The 17,489-nt window shown below is 39.3% G+C and overlaps 1 protein-coding gene across 6 annotated transcripts in view; it reads left to right on the top strand.

Annotated features, from left to right (window-relative positions):
• LOC126162773 (glyoxylate reductase/hydroxypyruvate reductase) overlaps positions 1 to 17,489 on the top strand; it is a 99,186-nt gene that overhangs the window by 74,856 nt on the left and 6,841 nt on the right. For 3 of the 6 annotated variants that reach the window (XM_049919477.1, XM_049919476.1, XM_049919475.1), the window contains exon 7: positions 1,345 to 1,563. The exons of 1 other annotated variant lie outside the window; for it this stretch is intronic. In XM_049919477.1, the coding sequence (XP_049775434.1) occupies positions 1,345 to 1,463 (119 nt within the window). In that variant the 3' untranslated portion in view covers positions 1,464 to 1,563. 2 more of the 6 variants (XM_049919479.1, XM_049919478.1) reach the window with 2 other exon arrangements.

Below are 17,489 nucleotides of genomic sequence, written 5' to 3'. Positions count from 1 at the left end.
AGCTGAGCTGCAGTCACAGGTAAGCTAAAATATGGTAACAAAACTCGCACTCTTAACTTGTGCTTGTGTAATCTGAATATTGTAGCCAGCTGTGAACACTTTAACTGAACTTTGAAATTAAAGCAGTGAAATAGAATTAGCTATATTACTTTAATGCTGGCGTTTGAATTTCAACGACACTCGGGTTCATTTCGGAAAAGGAAGGGACCCTGCTTGGTAATGCAACTGGGACAATGAGCAACAAAGGTTCATGCTACGTTGCTGTAATTTTGTGATTTGAACAGTTTTAAAAGCTGAGGTCTGCCATACACTTCTAAAACTTTACGTGCGTCCAGTCTTCCTTGTTGGTTGATTGAAGGTTTGAAGCCGTCGATCGAGGAGGTTGCGACAGTCACTCATTGTCGGCCGTCGCTGTTGCAGAAGCTGGATGTTGGCGCGCCTTCTTCTCGACACGGTCACCAGACGAAACGGGCTCTTGATGTGCGCCAGCTAATGCTTCCCGTCCGCGACACCATGTCAGAAACTATCATCGCAAGTCGAGCGCAATTACACGCTGCCAAACCCCGAAAGCGCGGCAACTCGCGGGAGCTTCACACAACACACCTGCTCCACTCGCTACCCCAGCCACACTCCCTCTGCCCGTGCTCCACGCGGTAGAGTTAACACTACGAAAGATCCTAAACACTCTAGTTCTCCACACGACCTATCGACGTATTCGTTCGATAGCATAGTTTTCCCTAGGCAAGACCCAGCGTAAAAATACAAATAATATTTACAAAACAACCAATTATACATCGACATAAATGCATAAATATATATATACAAACAGTAAAACAATTACAATATATAAAGAGACAGAAATGTCATATCTTGAGGTAACAAAACAAGGAAAAAAATTGTAGTGCAATAGATGGAAATAGGAGAATATGCATTTCCGGCGTTACACAGTCATTGATAAACCAAATGGTCTACGAATTGCTTCTTTCCTATCTTCTCCGTTTCATCATGACTAGCCTATTATATACTAGGGTCAATAAAGTTTCACCAATATGACATATTGACACTGACTGTCTTCAATAAATAGGGGCATTTTTCCTCCTGCAAACCCAGCATTTCCCTGGGGAAGGCTGTTGTAATATGATCAAAATGGTGGGTTTATAGTTTATAAGGTATTTAATACAATGCCATGGTACAAAAATCAGCAGAATTTTAATCATCAAGTGTAGATTATTTTTGTTTTAAACAGTTTTAAAATATTATGTGAAATATTTTTTCCTTAGATAATTGTACTGGACAAATAAACTGAGATGTATAGCACATTGTATTTTGTCTTGTTCTTTACAGTTGTGATTCCTCACATTGGTAGTGCAACAACACAAGCAAGGACAGAAATGGCAATGCTCACTGCTCGAAATATTTTAGCTGCCTTGAATGGAGAGCCTCTCCCGGCTGAAATAAAGTAGATGCAAATCGAAGGAACAATGTCTACAGTAATCTCCCACAGAATGTTAAATATCTGTAGCCTGCTTACAAAGATTCCATTTAGCAAAAATTTCAGGAGAGGTAAAAACTGTTTGAGTTACTTTAACATAAGTAGTATTGTTGAAAAATTGTCTGTAATACAATAGCAAAAATCTATAATTAAATAATAGAAAATACTACAGAGGCTATTTTCTTTGAAAACTTCTTCATTTTATGTTCTGTCCAAGAATAAATTGATACATTCTGTTTACGTAGATCTCTAGGTACATTAGAACATCCAGAAACAACTGTCATATTATAGCTGTATAGCTGCCTTGAATAGTATGTGCTTTGATCTGGAAGCTTTGGTAATAACACATTTTTTTGCTTCTCATATGGCACTACAGCTAAATTATCTCCTTCTTCTTTCATGACAAAAAAAAGAAAGTCCTGAAGCAAGTGTTTTGAATATAGATAACTATGTTTTCAGTTTGTTCAAGGCCTCTTCATTTTCTTTCAGGTTTTATTTTTCTGAAAAGTGCAGACAAGTTGAGCATACATTCGTTGATGGACACTTAAAGCTTACATTGTATAGAATCACAGATAAGTGTCAAAACAGTGGAATCTTTTAAGTCACCAAAAACTGGTACTTGATAAATATGCCATGTTTTAGATATAGAGAAGATTGATTCAAGATACATATGAGTAGTTCTTGCTCTACTGTAGTGTAATTCTGTGTCTTTAATCTGTTTGACAAAATGTATTATTGAACTGATTTTCTTTTGATAAATGCCAGCCTTCCTCTAACCACTTCGTGTTTCAACAAGAGTTAGAGCTTCGTCTTTCTTAAATCGTATAAGAACCCCTTCAACTCCATGTTTTGTAATAACCGAAATCCAATAACTATCCGCGTACATACTTCTATTCTGTTTCCTGCCACAGCTTCAACTTACACTTTTAGTGGATCCTGTTCCATCTCCAAGTCTCTTTCTTTTTGGTAGAACTGTTGAACAATACTTATGAAGGAAGGCATCTTGCCTGGTTTTGTGTTTAATGCCATAAAACACATGTGAAATGTATTTATATCTTGTATCTTCAACAAGCTGCAATTTTTCTTTCCTTCAGGTAATCCATTTGGTCCATACCTGAAAATAAACAATGGCATTAAAACAATATAAACTTTAGTGGTAATTGTTTGTACATGGTTACATTTAATATTAACTTCCAGTGTCTTCTGTTTTACTCATTCTCAGTTTGATCGATCTGAAATTTTCTTCCTTCATTCACATGTAGGTGATTCTTTCACAACGCCTTCCCTTATTTCTGTTGGTATAGTTCAACACAGTGTTAATAATACATGTTAGTTAATAAACTCTTTAGTATTAAGCAATAATAGATGCAGACCATACTGCTTATCAGTACAATTCTAATAAATGTTGTGAACTTGCAAGATCGTGTGACAGACTAAGCCTTTGTGGAGATGGCCATTTTTGTCACCAACATAATTTATGGCTTGCTGATTTTGTAACTAAGGCAAATGTTTAAATGCGAATTTAACATGCTTCTGGCTGTTTTTGTCTCTACAGAATATCACAATTGGATGCCCTGCACTATTTGCTCCTGAAATCTGTCATTATCTAATATTGTAAAACAATGGAGTTGCCCATCTGCATAGACAGGCTGCAAATATATAGTTTTATGGTGAATATTGCTCGTACCAAAGTCTGTTTGTGATAAAAAGCTGTATGGAGTGAGAGATTCTGATGTAAAATTATATTAAGACCTGTGGATTAAATGCATTTACAAACAAAAATTGAGAAGCATTTTATGTTAAAAGCTAAAAAGATATTCAACATACGCATTTAAAAAATCTTCTGTACTATTACTTAAAGCAAGGGGAAACTATGGCCATAATTTGTCCCCAAGGGCATGCAGCTTTACTGTATGGATAAATAATGATGGCGTCCTCTTGGGTAAAATATTCCGGAGGTAAAATATTCCCCCATTCAGATCTCTGAGCGGGGACTACTCAGGAGGATGTCATTATCAGGAGAAAGGAAACTGGCATTCTACGGATTGGAGTGTGGAATGCCAGATCGCTTAATCAGGCAGGTAGGTTAAAAAATTTAAAACGGGAAATGGATAGGTTAAAATTGGATATAGTGGGAATTAGTAAAGTTCAGTGGCAGGTGGAACAAGACTATGGTCAGGTGAATACAGGGTTATAAATACAAAATAAAATAGGGGTAATGCAGGAGTAGGTTTAATAATGAATAAAACAATAAGAATGCGGGTAAGCTACTACAAACAGCACAGCAAACACATTGTTGTGGCCAAGATAGACACAAAGCCCACACCTACGACAGTAGTACAAGTCTTTATGCCAACTAGCTCTGCAGATGACGAAGAAATTGATGAAATGTATGTTGAAATAAAAGAAATTATTCAGATAGTGAAGGGAGACAAAAATTTAATAGTCATGGGTGACTGGAATTCGGTAGTAGGAAAAGGGAGAGAAGGAAACGTTGTAGCTGAATATGGATTGGGGGTAAGAAATGAAAGAGGAAGCTGCCTGATGGAATTTTGCACAGAGCACAACTTAATCATAGCTAACACTTGGTTCAAGAATCATAAAAGAAGGTGGTATACATGGAAGAAGCCTGGAGATACCGACAGGTTTCAGATAGATTATATAATGGTAAGACAGAGATTTAGGAGCCAGGTTTTAAATTGTAAGACATTTCCAGGGGCAAATGTGGACCCTGACCACAATCTATTGCTTATGAACTGTAGATTAAAACTGAAGAAACTGCAAAAAGGTGGGAATTTAAAGAGATGGGACCTGGATAAACTGACTAAACCACAGGTTGTACAGAGTTTCAGGGGAGCATAAGGGAACAATTGACAGGAATGGGGGAAAGAAATACAGTAGAAGAAGAGTGGGTAGCTCTGATGAATGAAGTAGTGAAGGCAGCAGAGGATCAAGTAGGTAAAAAGACGAGGGCCAATAGAAATCCTTGGGTGACAGAAGAAATATTGAATTTAATTGATGAAAGGAGAAAATATAAAAATGCAGTAAATGAAGCGGGCAAAAAGGAGTACAAACGTCTCAAAAATGAGATCGCCAGGAAGTGCAAAATGGCTAAGCAGGGATGGCTAGAGGACAAATGTAAGGATGTAGAGGCTTATCTCATTAGAGGTAAGATAGATACTGCCTGCAGGGAAATTAAAGAGACCTTTGGAGAAAAGTGAACGACTTGTATGAATATCAAGAGTGTTGATGGAAACCCAGTTCTAAGCAAAGAAGGGAAAGCAGAAAGGTGGAAGAAGTATATAGAGGGTCTATACAAGGGCGATGTACTGGAGGGCAATGTTATAGAAATGGAAGAGGATGTAGATGAAGATGAAATGGGAGATATGGCACTGCGTGAAGAGTTTGATAGAGCACTGAAAGACTTAAGTCGAAACAAGGCCCCAGGAGTAGAAAACATTCCATTAGAACATCTGGCAGCCTTGGGAGAGCCAGTCCTGACAAAACTCTACCATCTGGTGAGCAAGATGTATGAGTCAGGCGAAATCCCTTCAGACTTCAAGAAGAGTATAATAATTCCAATCCCAAAGGAAGCAGGTGTTGACAGATGTGAAAATTACCGAACTATCAGTTTAATAAGTCACAGCTGCAAAATACTAATGCGAATTCTTTACAGACGAATCGAAAAACTGGTAGAAGCTGACCACGGGGAAGATCAGTTTGGATTCCGTAGAAATGTTGGAACACGTGAGGCAATACTGACCTTACGACTTATCTTAGAAGAAAGATTAAGAAAAGGCAAACCTATGTTTCTAGCATTTGTAGACTTAGAGAAAGCTTTTGACAATGTTGACTGGAATACTCTCTTTCAAATTCTAAAGGTGGCAGGGGTAAAATACAGGGAGCGAAAGGCTATTTACAATTTGTACAGAAACCAGATGGCAGTTATAAGAGTCGAAGGGCATGAGAGGGAAGCAGTGGTTGGGAAGGGAGTGAGACATGGCTGTAGCCTCTCCCCGATGTTGTTCAATCTGTATATTGAGCAAGCAGTAAAGGAAACAAAAGAAAAATTCGGAGTAGGTATTAAAATCCATGGAGAAGAAATAAAAACTTTGAGGTTTGCCAATGACATTGTAATTCTGTCAGAGACAGCAAAGGACTTGGAAGAGCAGTTGAACGGGATGGATAGTGTCTTGAAAGGAGGATATAAGATGAACACCAACAAAAGCAAAACGAGGATAATGGAATGTAGTCGAATTATGTCGGGTGATGCTGAGGGAATTAGATTAGGAAATGAGGAATGAGTAGTAAAGGAGTTTTGCTATTTGGGGAGCAAAATAACTGATGATGGTCGAAGTAGAGAGGATATAAAATGTAGACTAGCAAAGGGAAGGAAAGCGTTTCTGAAGAAGAGAAATTTGTTAACATCGAGTATAGATTTAAGTGTCAGGAAGTCGTTTCTGAAAGTATTTGTACGAGTGTAGCCACGTACGGAAGTGAAACATGGATGATAAATAGTTTGGACAAGAAGAGAATAGAAGCTTTCGAAATGTGGTGCTACAGAAGAATGCTGAAGATTAGATGGGTAGATCACGTAACTAATGAGGAGGTATTGAATAGAATTGGGGAGAAGAGACGTTTGTGGCACAACTTGACTAGAAGAAGGGACCATTTGGTGGGACATGTTCTGAGGCATCAAGGGATCACAAATTTAGCATTGGAGGGCAGCGTGGAGGGTAAAAATCGTAGAGGGAGACAAAGAGATGTATGCACTAAGCGAATTCAGAAGGATGTAGGTTGCAGTAGGTACTGGGAGATGAAGAAGCTTGCACAGGATAGAGTAGCATGTAGAGCTGCATCAAACCAGTCTCAGGACTGAAGACCACAACAACAACAACAACAACAACAACAACAACATGGAGCAGACACTGTCACTGTTTTTACATATGGCCTAATTGTTTAACACTTATTCCACAGTTAATTTGAAGCTTTGTTGTTATTCTAACCAGCACAGGTTACTCATCAGAAACTCGGCTGTGCCACAGTCTCCACAGTGCTTCTGTGTAGCAGTCTCATATTGCAGCACCTGAGTACCAACCAATTCCTCCACCACAGTGTCCCTACACCATAGCACACTTGCATCTGCTTTGCAGACTCTGAACCACAGTGTCTCAATGTTGCTGCTTCTCCACGCCACATGGCATCAGTGCTGCAGTATCTTGTCACCACTGTCTCCGCCAGGCTGCTGTGGTAGAGTGCACTGTGCCTAAATTCCACCACTAATTCCACAATGCAGCACCACCGCACTGCTGCAAGCCCTACTTCGCACTGTGTCAACATCTTCTCTTGGTCAGTGAGGTTGGTTTTGGTTAGGTTTGTGTGACCAGAGACCACTTGGACTTGTGTTATTCAGGACTTAGAAGTATTCCAATGTGCTGTGCAAGTACAGTTGATTCAGTACGGAGGTAGGATGTGAGCATCCAGGTTTGTCAGGAGGTTTCTTAAAATGAAGATGGTGACCAAATTGGACAGTGACAATTGGATTTATTGTCTCCAGACCTTATCGTTAAGGGATACAAGTGATGTATTCTATGATGTCAGGAGGCTGCCACAGCCAGACTGAGGGCACGGTGTGCTATGAGAAGAGCTAGAGAATGCATCTGGTTGGGAGGAGAGCTGGTAGGCTAGAGAGGGACCCTGTGGCACAGGTTCTCTCTCACCCACTTGCTTTGTGTCTCTCATGTGACCATTCCTGGCCCTCCGATTGGCTGGCAGAAGGGCACCGGAGCTCCACATGACATACACTCACTGTTCTGCTTTTCCTTTGCTCCGTAGGTCATGTGTTACCTAGTACTTACTGTTAACACACGTTCTCTGGGATGATAGCACATAGCACAAACTGCATTTGAGTTTCTGTTGATACTCTGTCGATAAACATTTGGTACCAATCTGACTGACTGACATCTAGAGGTTTGAGTGTAAGCTCAGAGGGGAGGCAGACTCTCACCCTTTCTGAGGCAAAATGCATAAAATCACAGTGCACAAAATACAAAATAGCATGGTGGAGCTCAACAGCCTTCAGCTAGTACTAGTGAAATGGATAAAAACACATTGCCACCTGACCACAGCAGCAGTGAGTGCAGTTAGCTCATAGCTGTTATTTTCAGAACATCCTTTTACTACTTCCATTTTTTCTAACAGTGTGAAGGTACCGTGAACATTTGACTCGTGTGTGAGATGATTCACATGCTAATATCATGTAAACCAGTGTGAACCTCAGTGGTGCTTCCCGTGCTTTGCTACTAAGACACTGTCTTTAAACTAGCAAATAAATGTATAATGCATTCTTTCTACAAGTGGTTTATGTCCTGTACCTCAGCTCTCACATGTGTAGCTTCATAAGAATCCTCCTCATATTATTTGACCTACCTATCAGGCCCTATTTTCTGTTGTACAGGTTTGGTGGTCTTGGTACAGCAAAAGGGTATTCTGTGACAAACTCACCTCTGATGCTCATGGTTTCAGATGTAGCACAGTAGCCTATGATAATGCAATTGAAACTTTTGAAAAATGTTGCATCTCACTCAGATATACATTTGGCAAAATGTGTTGTACTTTGTACTAGTTTCCTACCCATGGTCAGAGATTGAACTGAAATTATTGTTTTCGTGAATGTACATAGCTGTGTTCGAATATGTGGTGTTCACAGGCATGCATGGTGGAGAACAGTTAGCCTCATGCTGAGTTAGCTGACCGAAGTTCGCTCTCTAGTGTTGTCGTACAATCACTTTGTGGCAGTAGCATGGTTGCTCATGAACTGACCTGTGTGTTTGTTTCAGCCATGTGCATTCTTGGGCAGTATTGTGCACTATGTAGCAAAGAAAGGATGTGTTCCATGTAGTGGGGTGTTGTTGCACCTTAGGTTTGGTTGCTACCATGTAGTTGTTGGTTGCAAAGTGTTCCCTACCATTGCATAATTTGTCCAGCAGTAATATGGGATACAGTGTGTTGTTTCACTACTCTTGCATATACTACAATTTCTCATAGTTGCTTCACGGTCATTTAGTTTTCAGGCTCTACTAACATTCAGTAGTTTAATGTGGGGCTTATACAGCATGGTGTACCTGGTCCTAGGGCAGGCTTGCTTTGATCAAAGGATACAACAGCAGAAAGACACAGTAGAGAGGCTTATGGCAAGTTTCATCCCTGCAACTACATGGTCCCTAGCTGCGTGTGGATAAAAATAAATGCTTTCTACAGGGAGGTCAACCAAGGATGACTGAAGCATCAAAGCATGGTCTGAACTATCTGGTGTGTGGATTTCATGCAACTGCTATAAAGTTGCAGAACTTTTCCAGTAATCTAGGAGAGGAATGGTGGTTACTGCTTGAGGGTAGGCTTGTCAGTAAGGAGTTCTGCAATGATCATTCAATATGTTGCACACACAGTTTCAAGTAGCATGAATTTCTGAATGAAGGGTGTTACGACACAGCAGTAGGCAGTGCTCAGCTGTGGCATACTGCATGTCCAATCAAAGCTCTGGCATGTGCGATGATAGGTGTTGCGCCTTGCTAACCAGTGAGGCTGCGCCGCTCTACTATGAGAAAGATATATATGAATGCATAAATGTCAGAAAATGCTACACTGTCTTGGGATATCAGTAATTATACTGGCTGATGGTAATACTTGAAAGTTGATTATCGAATTCACAGTCATGATTGTGCATATAAGAGCCCAGTCAAGCTTCCATAAAACTCCAGAAAGCAGTGATTAACAACATGTGTGATATCAGTAAAGTGTACAGGGATTCATTCTGGATATTCAGTGTTTACAAAGCTGCTATCTGGGGTCATTTATATGTCTTCCTATCAGAAGTGTGTCAACCACAGTCTTTGGTGTTTAACAGGAGAACGGTGGGTAAACAACACACCTGTCTGTGGTGTGGCATATTCTTCTCTTAAACAACAAATCAGATGAGAATTACAGGGTGATATTCAATTGTAAGTTTGATTTTGGAGTTAGTACAAAGTGCAAATACTGACAGATTTTAGATACAGTCACAAATTTTATCTATGAAATTTGTGTAGTGTCAGCATCTCAATGCAAGGTCAAGGAGTTCACTCTTCTTCCCACGTAACAGGCTGGACACAGAAATGCATATCCTAGCATAATCTTGTAAACATACAAGCCTCCACTAATTAGTCCTGCTATGGATGATAGGCAAAGTATTCCAAGCTTGCAGCGTTGCTGACTGCTTATGGTCAAAAAAGTGTTGACAAAGTTGTCAAGGTTGCTATGTAGCCAGAAGTTTGGCCAAAATCAATTTGTATTCCATGAACAAGCCAAGGGGATAATCCACATTTTGAAAAGATGTTTTTGTGTTTTTATTAGAGTTCCTCATAGTGGTTCATTACCAGGTTGAAATAAAATCTGGAGTAAGAGAATGAATAAAACTCAGTTGTACCATTATGCCATTGTGCACCCAAGTAAGCAATGCCTGTTACCATCAAGTAAATTTCTAGGAACAGTATAACACTATAGCCACAGTCAGCACTGAATAATCTAGAAACAGAAGGTAGAGAGATTTATTTAGGGGGCAGGTAGTAGCACTGAACATTATGTTAACATAGGCAAATATCTAGGAAGACACCAACGCTATTTTTGAAAGTTCTTATAACTGATAGTATTATGCAAAGATTTCTTCACTGAGTACACTGTGTGATTTGGGAAGGGGATGGACCAGACAATGGTGTGCACTATCTGGCATACTCTGGTTGGGATTCCCACATGGCGGGCATACGTTCGAGTAATGGTGGCGGTCAGCTGAGCGAGACCAACATGTTACAAGTTGTCATTCTGTACAACATAACAGCACAATGTCACTTCACTAACATGGTAGAATTTTCATTTTGTAGCTCTGCTCTTGGTTCATGTTGGGTGACATCAAAAGGCTTTACAGGGTATATCACTGTGCAAGGCATTGTACCAATCATATTTCCACTAAATGCTGTACTCCTCGGCACCATTGAAGACAGAACTTACCTTGATGAAGAGCACTTGCCACGAAAGTCAAAGGTCCCAATTTGAGTCTTGGTCAGACACACAGTTTTAATCTGTCAGGAAGTTTCAGAACTTACCTTAGTCGATTTCTTTAATTCACAAAAGCAGGTGTCTAGTATGTCAAAAAGTGCCACTTACTGGCTGTGTAAAGAGCTGGCCAATACTAAATTGTTCATTATGCACTGTCCATTACTTATAAACAGGTCATAAGTTGCTTGTTTCTTTTCAATTAGTGTTTTCATAATCTGTTTCCTAACTGGTTCAGATGAGTGCAGTTGTTCTATTTGATTCAGTCTCAATGGTCATTTTCTGGATAGCTCTTCTGTCCCTTTCTAATTGTTACAAACATACGTGCTTGTTCATTTGTGTTTGGCGAAAATGAAATGGGCAGTCCCAATAGTGCAATTCCGCCTCCCCAGCAATCTGGTATTGCTCAGTAGAGTTTTCCCTTAACTATATAATGCACTTTCTGAAAGCAAGTAATCAACTCTGTTGTAAGATGGCTACATGTACATCAGTTTATGGATGAAAGACATGAAGATTTCTGAAGATTTCTGTCTTGCTACAATAATTTTGTGAACGATGAACACTTCAATAGCTTACCACACAATTAAAATTGCATGTTCCTAACCACTGCAAGAGAGGAACGAACTCCAGTAAAGTCTTTGGTAGTGGTCAACACACAGTTTACATGCATAGGCGAGTACTTAAGTGAAACTTTAACAGAATATGCATGTCCTTATGTAGAGTTCATCTTCAGTAAGCTCTTGAGAGGCACTTTATTACAGGTTCAAACAGCTACCTTTTCTTAAGGTTGTACAATAATCAGTACTGCAGAGTTTCAGAGTTATTCTTTGTGTCACGCTATAATCAGTCAACAGATAAACTTGATCTGTAGTAGTGCAAGTAGGTCTTTAAAAACCTGTCTTTCCCTATGCACAAAATTTTACTGAGTGCAACATAAATTGCTCAGTACTCAGCACAGTGCATTAGTGTGCTCCTTATTCCAATCCAGTGTATTTTTACTGGTTTCCTCCAAGTCCTGTTAGTGTAATTCTGGTAAAACCTTCACATCTTTTCCTCGACTGAACTCTATCAGTATAATGAAACTCTGATAACCTTTGCTGTTTGACTGTCCATTGCTTAAACAGTTATCTCTATTCCCCATTTACATTACCCATTACCACTGCTTTGGTTACTAACACGTATTACTATCGTTTATTTTATGGCACTGTGCACTTAATATAGGGCAGCTGCTTCCTATTGAGCACAATCACAGAATGAAGCAGCAGTTAACTTCAACTGAAAACAACTCTATCTTTCCAACACTCTCCTTCTGCATATACAAAATGCCACATTCAAAATGTTTAACTGAATCACAAAACAAAGTAACAATCTCAGAACCCTTACTCTTCATGCTTAGAGATAAGTCGCTTTCAACACCACCACAAATCTGACAAGGTAAATATCTACTCTATACACCAAACAAAATGAGTCCCTTGATCTCAGGGCATAAGAATGCTTGTTTCTTAAAGTATACCTCTGGAATGCTAGCAAAAACTTGTCTTTTTTTCTCTCACATTCTTCAGTGTCCTCACTTTGCTGTGAAGTACTTGCAGGAGGACTTCACAGTGCCTTAGGGGGTGGCACAGCTGGAACACTGTACGGCTTTAACCAATCGAAAAAATGTACATCACAGTACGCTCAGACAGTTGGATTGCTGCATTCGCAGGAGAAGTTACCTATATAATAGGACAGAGGCCCTCATACTGAAGTGTGAATTTCTTAGGTTTCCCTTTCTTAACCACAGAATTTTGGAGCAAAACAAGAACTCCGGATTTGTACTGGGGAGGTGTAGTTCCTTTTTTGCTGTGTTGCAACTGAGTATGTTTGGACTTGCTTGGTTTAACCTGTTTCCAGATGTCCTCAGCGGGACAGTTGTTTCACTTCGGCAACATCAATGCCATGTGGTAACTTGTCGAGTTCAAACAGAGTTCATAGGTCTTCCATAAACTGCCTCATAGGGTGCATACCCAGTTGATTCATGTATACGACTACTGTATACTGAAGCTAAATACGCAAAATATCAGTCCGAATTGTAATGCGATGTATTTGCATAACAGGAAAACATTTTAACCATTGTCTTGTGGACATGTTTGAGACAACCTTTAGCTTTGGGATGAAAAGGTGTAGTGTGCCATTTTTTGATCTGTAGGAATTTGCATATTTGTATGAACAAGGCAGAAATAAAATCAGCTCCTTGATCAGTCAAAATAACATCCAGACTTCCATATGGGAGAACTAAATGATCGACAAAAGCACATGTGACAGTTTCTGCAGTCATGTCAGCAAGAGGTACCAGAATCAGTTCATTTGCACAGAAGCATAATCTTTGGTTGTTTCCTTACCATTATACTTATGACTAAGGACAGCTCCAGTAGCATGATCCAAAATTATCATTGAAAGAATAGAGGGCTTCTCAAAATCTGGATAAATCAGCAAAGGCAGACTTGTCAAAACATCCTTAATTTGTCTCGTAGCTACCTCACACTCTTCTGTCCACGTCAAGAGAGAACCTTACTTCAATAAATTTTGTCTGTGCTTTAGTGACCATGGCATAATTCTTCATGAAATTATGGTAATAGTTAGCAAGACCAAGAAAACGTTGCAACTTTTTAACATTAATAGGAACTGGAAAATTCTCAATTGCTTGTATTAGTCTTGGGTCTTGCTTAACCCCTTCTGCATGAAAGACATGTTCGAGGTACTGAAGCTGCGAATTTAACTTCATAAATAAGTAAACCAGAGAAATATGCATCTGTGCCCAAGTAGTCCTTGCACAAGGAGAGCATCAACAATATCTTAGCATCAGTATTAGTAAAGCTAGCAGAACGACATTATAAATATGTCTGTCGCATTAAAGTTATAGAAATCTAAGCTGAAAACTGAATATAGGCATATTTATGTCATGTGTATGAAATGAATGTCCAAGAATGTGTCAAGAGACCAAATGTAGAAAACCACCTGTCATATGATACACAGAACATACAGAACCCAAGATAATGTTCAGGATGAACAACATCTATGCATCTGTGAGAAAGTAGCCCTTGCAGGACGGCCTCAACAAAATTGAAGTTTTTGTATAAGTACACTGTCAAAATGACAATATAGATACACATATATATGTCATGTCAAAGTATAAAATGCTGAGGTGCAAACTGTAGATGGGCATACTTATGTTATAAACCTAAAATGAATGTCCAAGACGTGTCAAAAAACCGAATATAGGAAACTACCTGTATCATAACATGGGCAGAGTATGAAACCCTCCACAAGAAACTATTCAGGGTGAACAACATTCACTTGTAAATACATCCATATATTGTGTACTGCCATAAAACAAATATCAAACAAAGATAAATATCTAACTCGGGTACATTTCAGGTACTATTAATATACATCCATGTAACATACAATGATGAGACAAAACATAATGACCACCTGCTTAATAGCTTGTTTGTCCAGCTTTGGAACAAAATGCAGCACTGATTCTGCATATCAGGGATGATAGTTTGTTGGTAGGTTTGTGGCATTAGATGTCTATGCACAGGTCATTTAATTCATGTAAATAACAGGCCGCCGGCTCCGAGACATGAACAGTTATACAGCTGAAAGATGACATCACTGTCAGGGAAGAAACAAAGCATGAAGGAATGCAGTTGGTTTGCAGCTGTCAGCGTGTCTTCAATTACTACCACAGATCCCACACAAGCACAGAATAATGTCTTCCACAGCATGATACTGCTCCCACCAGACTGCGTCCGTGGCGCGCTGCACGTTTCGAGCCATCATTCACCTTGATGATGGTATTTGTGGAGATGACAATCAACCTAGTGAACAAAACTGTGATTCACTTGAAGAGCTGACATGTTTCCATTGATCAGTGGTTGAACCCTGATGCTCCCATGCCCACTGCAATCTTAATTGACAATGTCATTGGGTCAACATGTGAACATGTAGGGGTGACCTGCAGTGGAGCTCCATGTTCAACAATGTACGATGAACTGTGTGCTCTGAAACACTTGTGCATGCACCAGCATTCTGCTGTTTTGGCAGAGATGCCACAGATCACCATCTATCCCACTTTACAGAGCAGACAAACCTCTGAACCCCACGTTCTGCGAAGAGTCTCGGACATCCAGCCATTTAGCACCTAATGGTAGGTTCTCTGTTCTTCTATCTCTTTCTCCATATGAGCACAACAGTAGCACATGAACATTCAACCAGCTTTGTTGTTTGTGAGTTACTCACTCACAGGCTCTGCGTAATAATCTGCCCTTTGTCAGAGTCGCTTATCTCAATGGATTTCCCCATTTGCAGCCCATGTCTTCGCTAGGGTGATCCCCGGTCCATGTCTGCTCACTAATATAATTTTGTTACAGCATCAAATGCCTGCAATGCCACCAGGTGGCATCCAACATTGCAGTGGGCAGTGGTCATAATGTGTTATCAGTGTACAGTATTTGTAGAGCATATTATAGATTATCAGTAATATCAAATGTGAAAAATAGCATACGTATCCAATGTTAATCAAAGAATTAGGTACAAATGAAAAATCGTATTGTACCTATTAATGTGTAAGTAATCCCCTAATCCTATCCAGACAAAGCAGTCAGAAACGAAAACACAAGATCACAAAAATATGTATGACCTATCCACACACCCTATATCGAATACAGTCAAATATTGCTAGGGTATGTGAAGATAATACTTATGTCAAAAACAAACCATGGAATACCTGTATGGAACCATTGTACACTGCTAGGTAATGTTGCAAAAAGGTACAACTATGGAAGACAACAGCTTACACCAATCTCTGCACAACTTGTGCAACCAGCGGCAGCAAATGTCACTGGCATTATGGCTGCAAGTTCAACTAGGGGATGGACCGAAAAATGTTAAGGTGGCCACCCTGTACTAAATATACCCATTAGAAGGCACACCCAGACCATCTACATCATACCACACAGAAAGAGTGTAACTAGTCTGCCAAGATGCAGCTCAACATAAAGGATACCTCAACAGTATTAATCCATGAAGTAACAGAAGAACATTTTAATGGTAAACCACTTGAAAAGTTAATCATATGTGGTGGACACACAAATCAAATACCAAATTCTCCCCAACAGTATAAGTGTAACTCACTAATGGGCTCAATCTACACGAAGTGGATGATAAAAACAGAATAAATAAAAATAAATAAATATGACCCCTTTAAAATTTGTTCACAGAGATGGCATTACACTGTTGAGATGGAGTTTGGAGCTGCTTACATACCATTTACTACTTCATGAATTTCAGATGCAGTACAAGTCCTCTGACATTTCCTCTGTACATATATGAACTGATCTTCCCTGTATTATGGTGCTCAAGGTCTTCCAGAAAGCAAAACATTTTAACTGGCACAAGTTTGCTGGAAATGCTGCAATGTATACACCACTGTAGATTGTGCTACACCAACTTTTATTGTTATTGTTGTACTAGAATAGCCTTTCTGATGCATAGCTACAATTACAGCATGTTTTTCAATTCTAATCTCCTGTTTCGTCCCATTAGGACCTAATGTGAGACGAACCTCCTCAGTTATACAAACACACTGCTAGATGCACGCAATGTACTGCAAACAAATTCAAATTGTTTGCTACACAGACAGCCAAAGTAATGAGGCCTATTCAAATGGATCCATCTTAGGTAAAGGCACATCACTGTTGTGGATACTCATTAGCACCTTTCTGTATGGACAACCAGTCATATACATAACAGAGGCACTTAGTTTTTACATGTTTATATTTCAAACAATACTGCTGGAGGAACATCCACAACTGAGCATTATAGCAGAGATTGAAAATACTACTTCAGTTTAAGGTTCTTTTTATTTTTCAGTAATTAGAACATGACTGGTTTCAGGCTCTTAACATGTCTGTCACAGGAGTTATACTGAAAATATAAAACATACTCATTTATTCCAACATTTAACCCCACAGCTAAGTTCATGGCAGAAATTAAGGTGGCTCCTAAAGGATAGATGCTTTATTTAAGCAGTTTCTTAAAAACACTGTGATATTGATGAATCCGAGAACGCCCACTTTCAGGGCTGTGATGAAGCTCCACAAGTCACAGACTTCTTCAAGGCCAATTATCAATTCTACTAATGCCCTAGATTACTTATTGGCTAAGGAATTGTAAAGTTTCCCCAGTAAGAATGCCATTAAGAATAGGGAGGAGTTAATTACATACTTCAAACATGTGACTGTAACCAGTGATACAAATCTAGAAAGTCTGGACTTCGTAGACATGTATATGAATATCCCCATTAAAGAAAAGATTCCTATTATTGAATCCAACATATAACTGCACTCTTGTCTAGGTTCACAAAAAATTAATGAATTCCTTCGTTCGCTCAGAATTGTTCTAGACCATAACTACTTTGCCTTCAGAGACACCGTATATGGACAAACTGATGGTTTAGACATTGTACCCCCATTGCCAGTATAACAGCTAACATTAATCACATTGAACATCAGTTTTTTTCAACCCACCCACAATACCTTCAAAGAGTAGTATGTCACAAAAGATACATCGATGACATCATACTTTTATATAATGGGAGTGATGCCCAACTGCAACTTTTTCAACATGATTCAGTGTACAACGGAATACCACTCTGGCTTTACACTCCTATTTTTGCAATTGAAAATTACATTACATGACAGTAAAGCTCACTTTTTTCTTACAATTGGTACCAGACTATCCTTTCATCTACTAGTAATGATAACTCTAAAAACATTTTTTGCAGAATTACATACATAGGTGTTTTATCAATAGGACCAGCAAGTGGCTTAGAAAAGAGCAGATTATACCCACCTTTTATACCACC

The sequence above is a fragment of the Schistocerca cancellata genome, chromosome 2 (genome assembly GCF_023864275.1).
Source record: "Schistocerca cancellata isolate TAMUIC-IGC-003103 chromosome 2, iqSchCanc2.1, whole genome shotgun sequence".
Classification (NCBI taxonomy): domain Eukaryota; kingdom Metazoa; phylum Arthropoda; class Insecta; order Orthoptera; family Acrididae; genus Schistocerca; species Schistocerca cancellata.
This window is presented reverse-complemented; position numbering and strand designations above follow the sequence as displayed.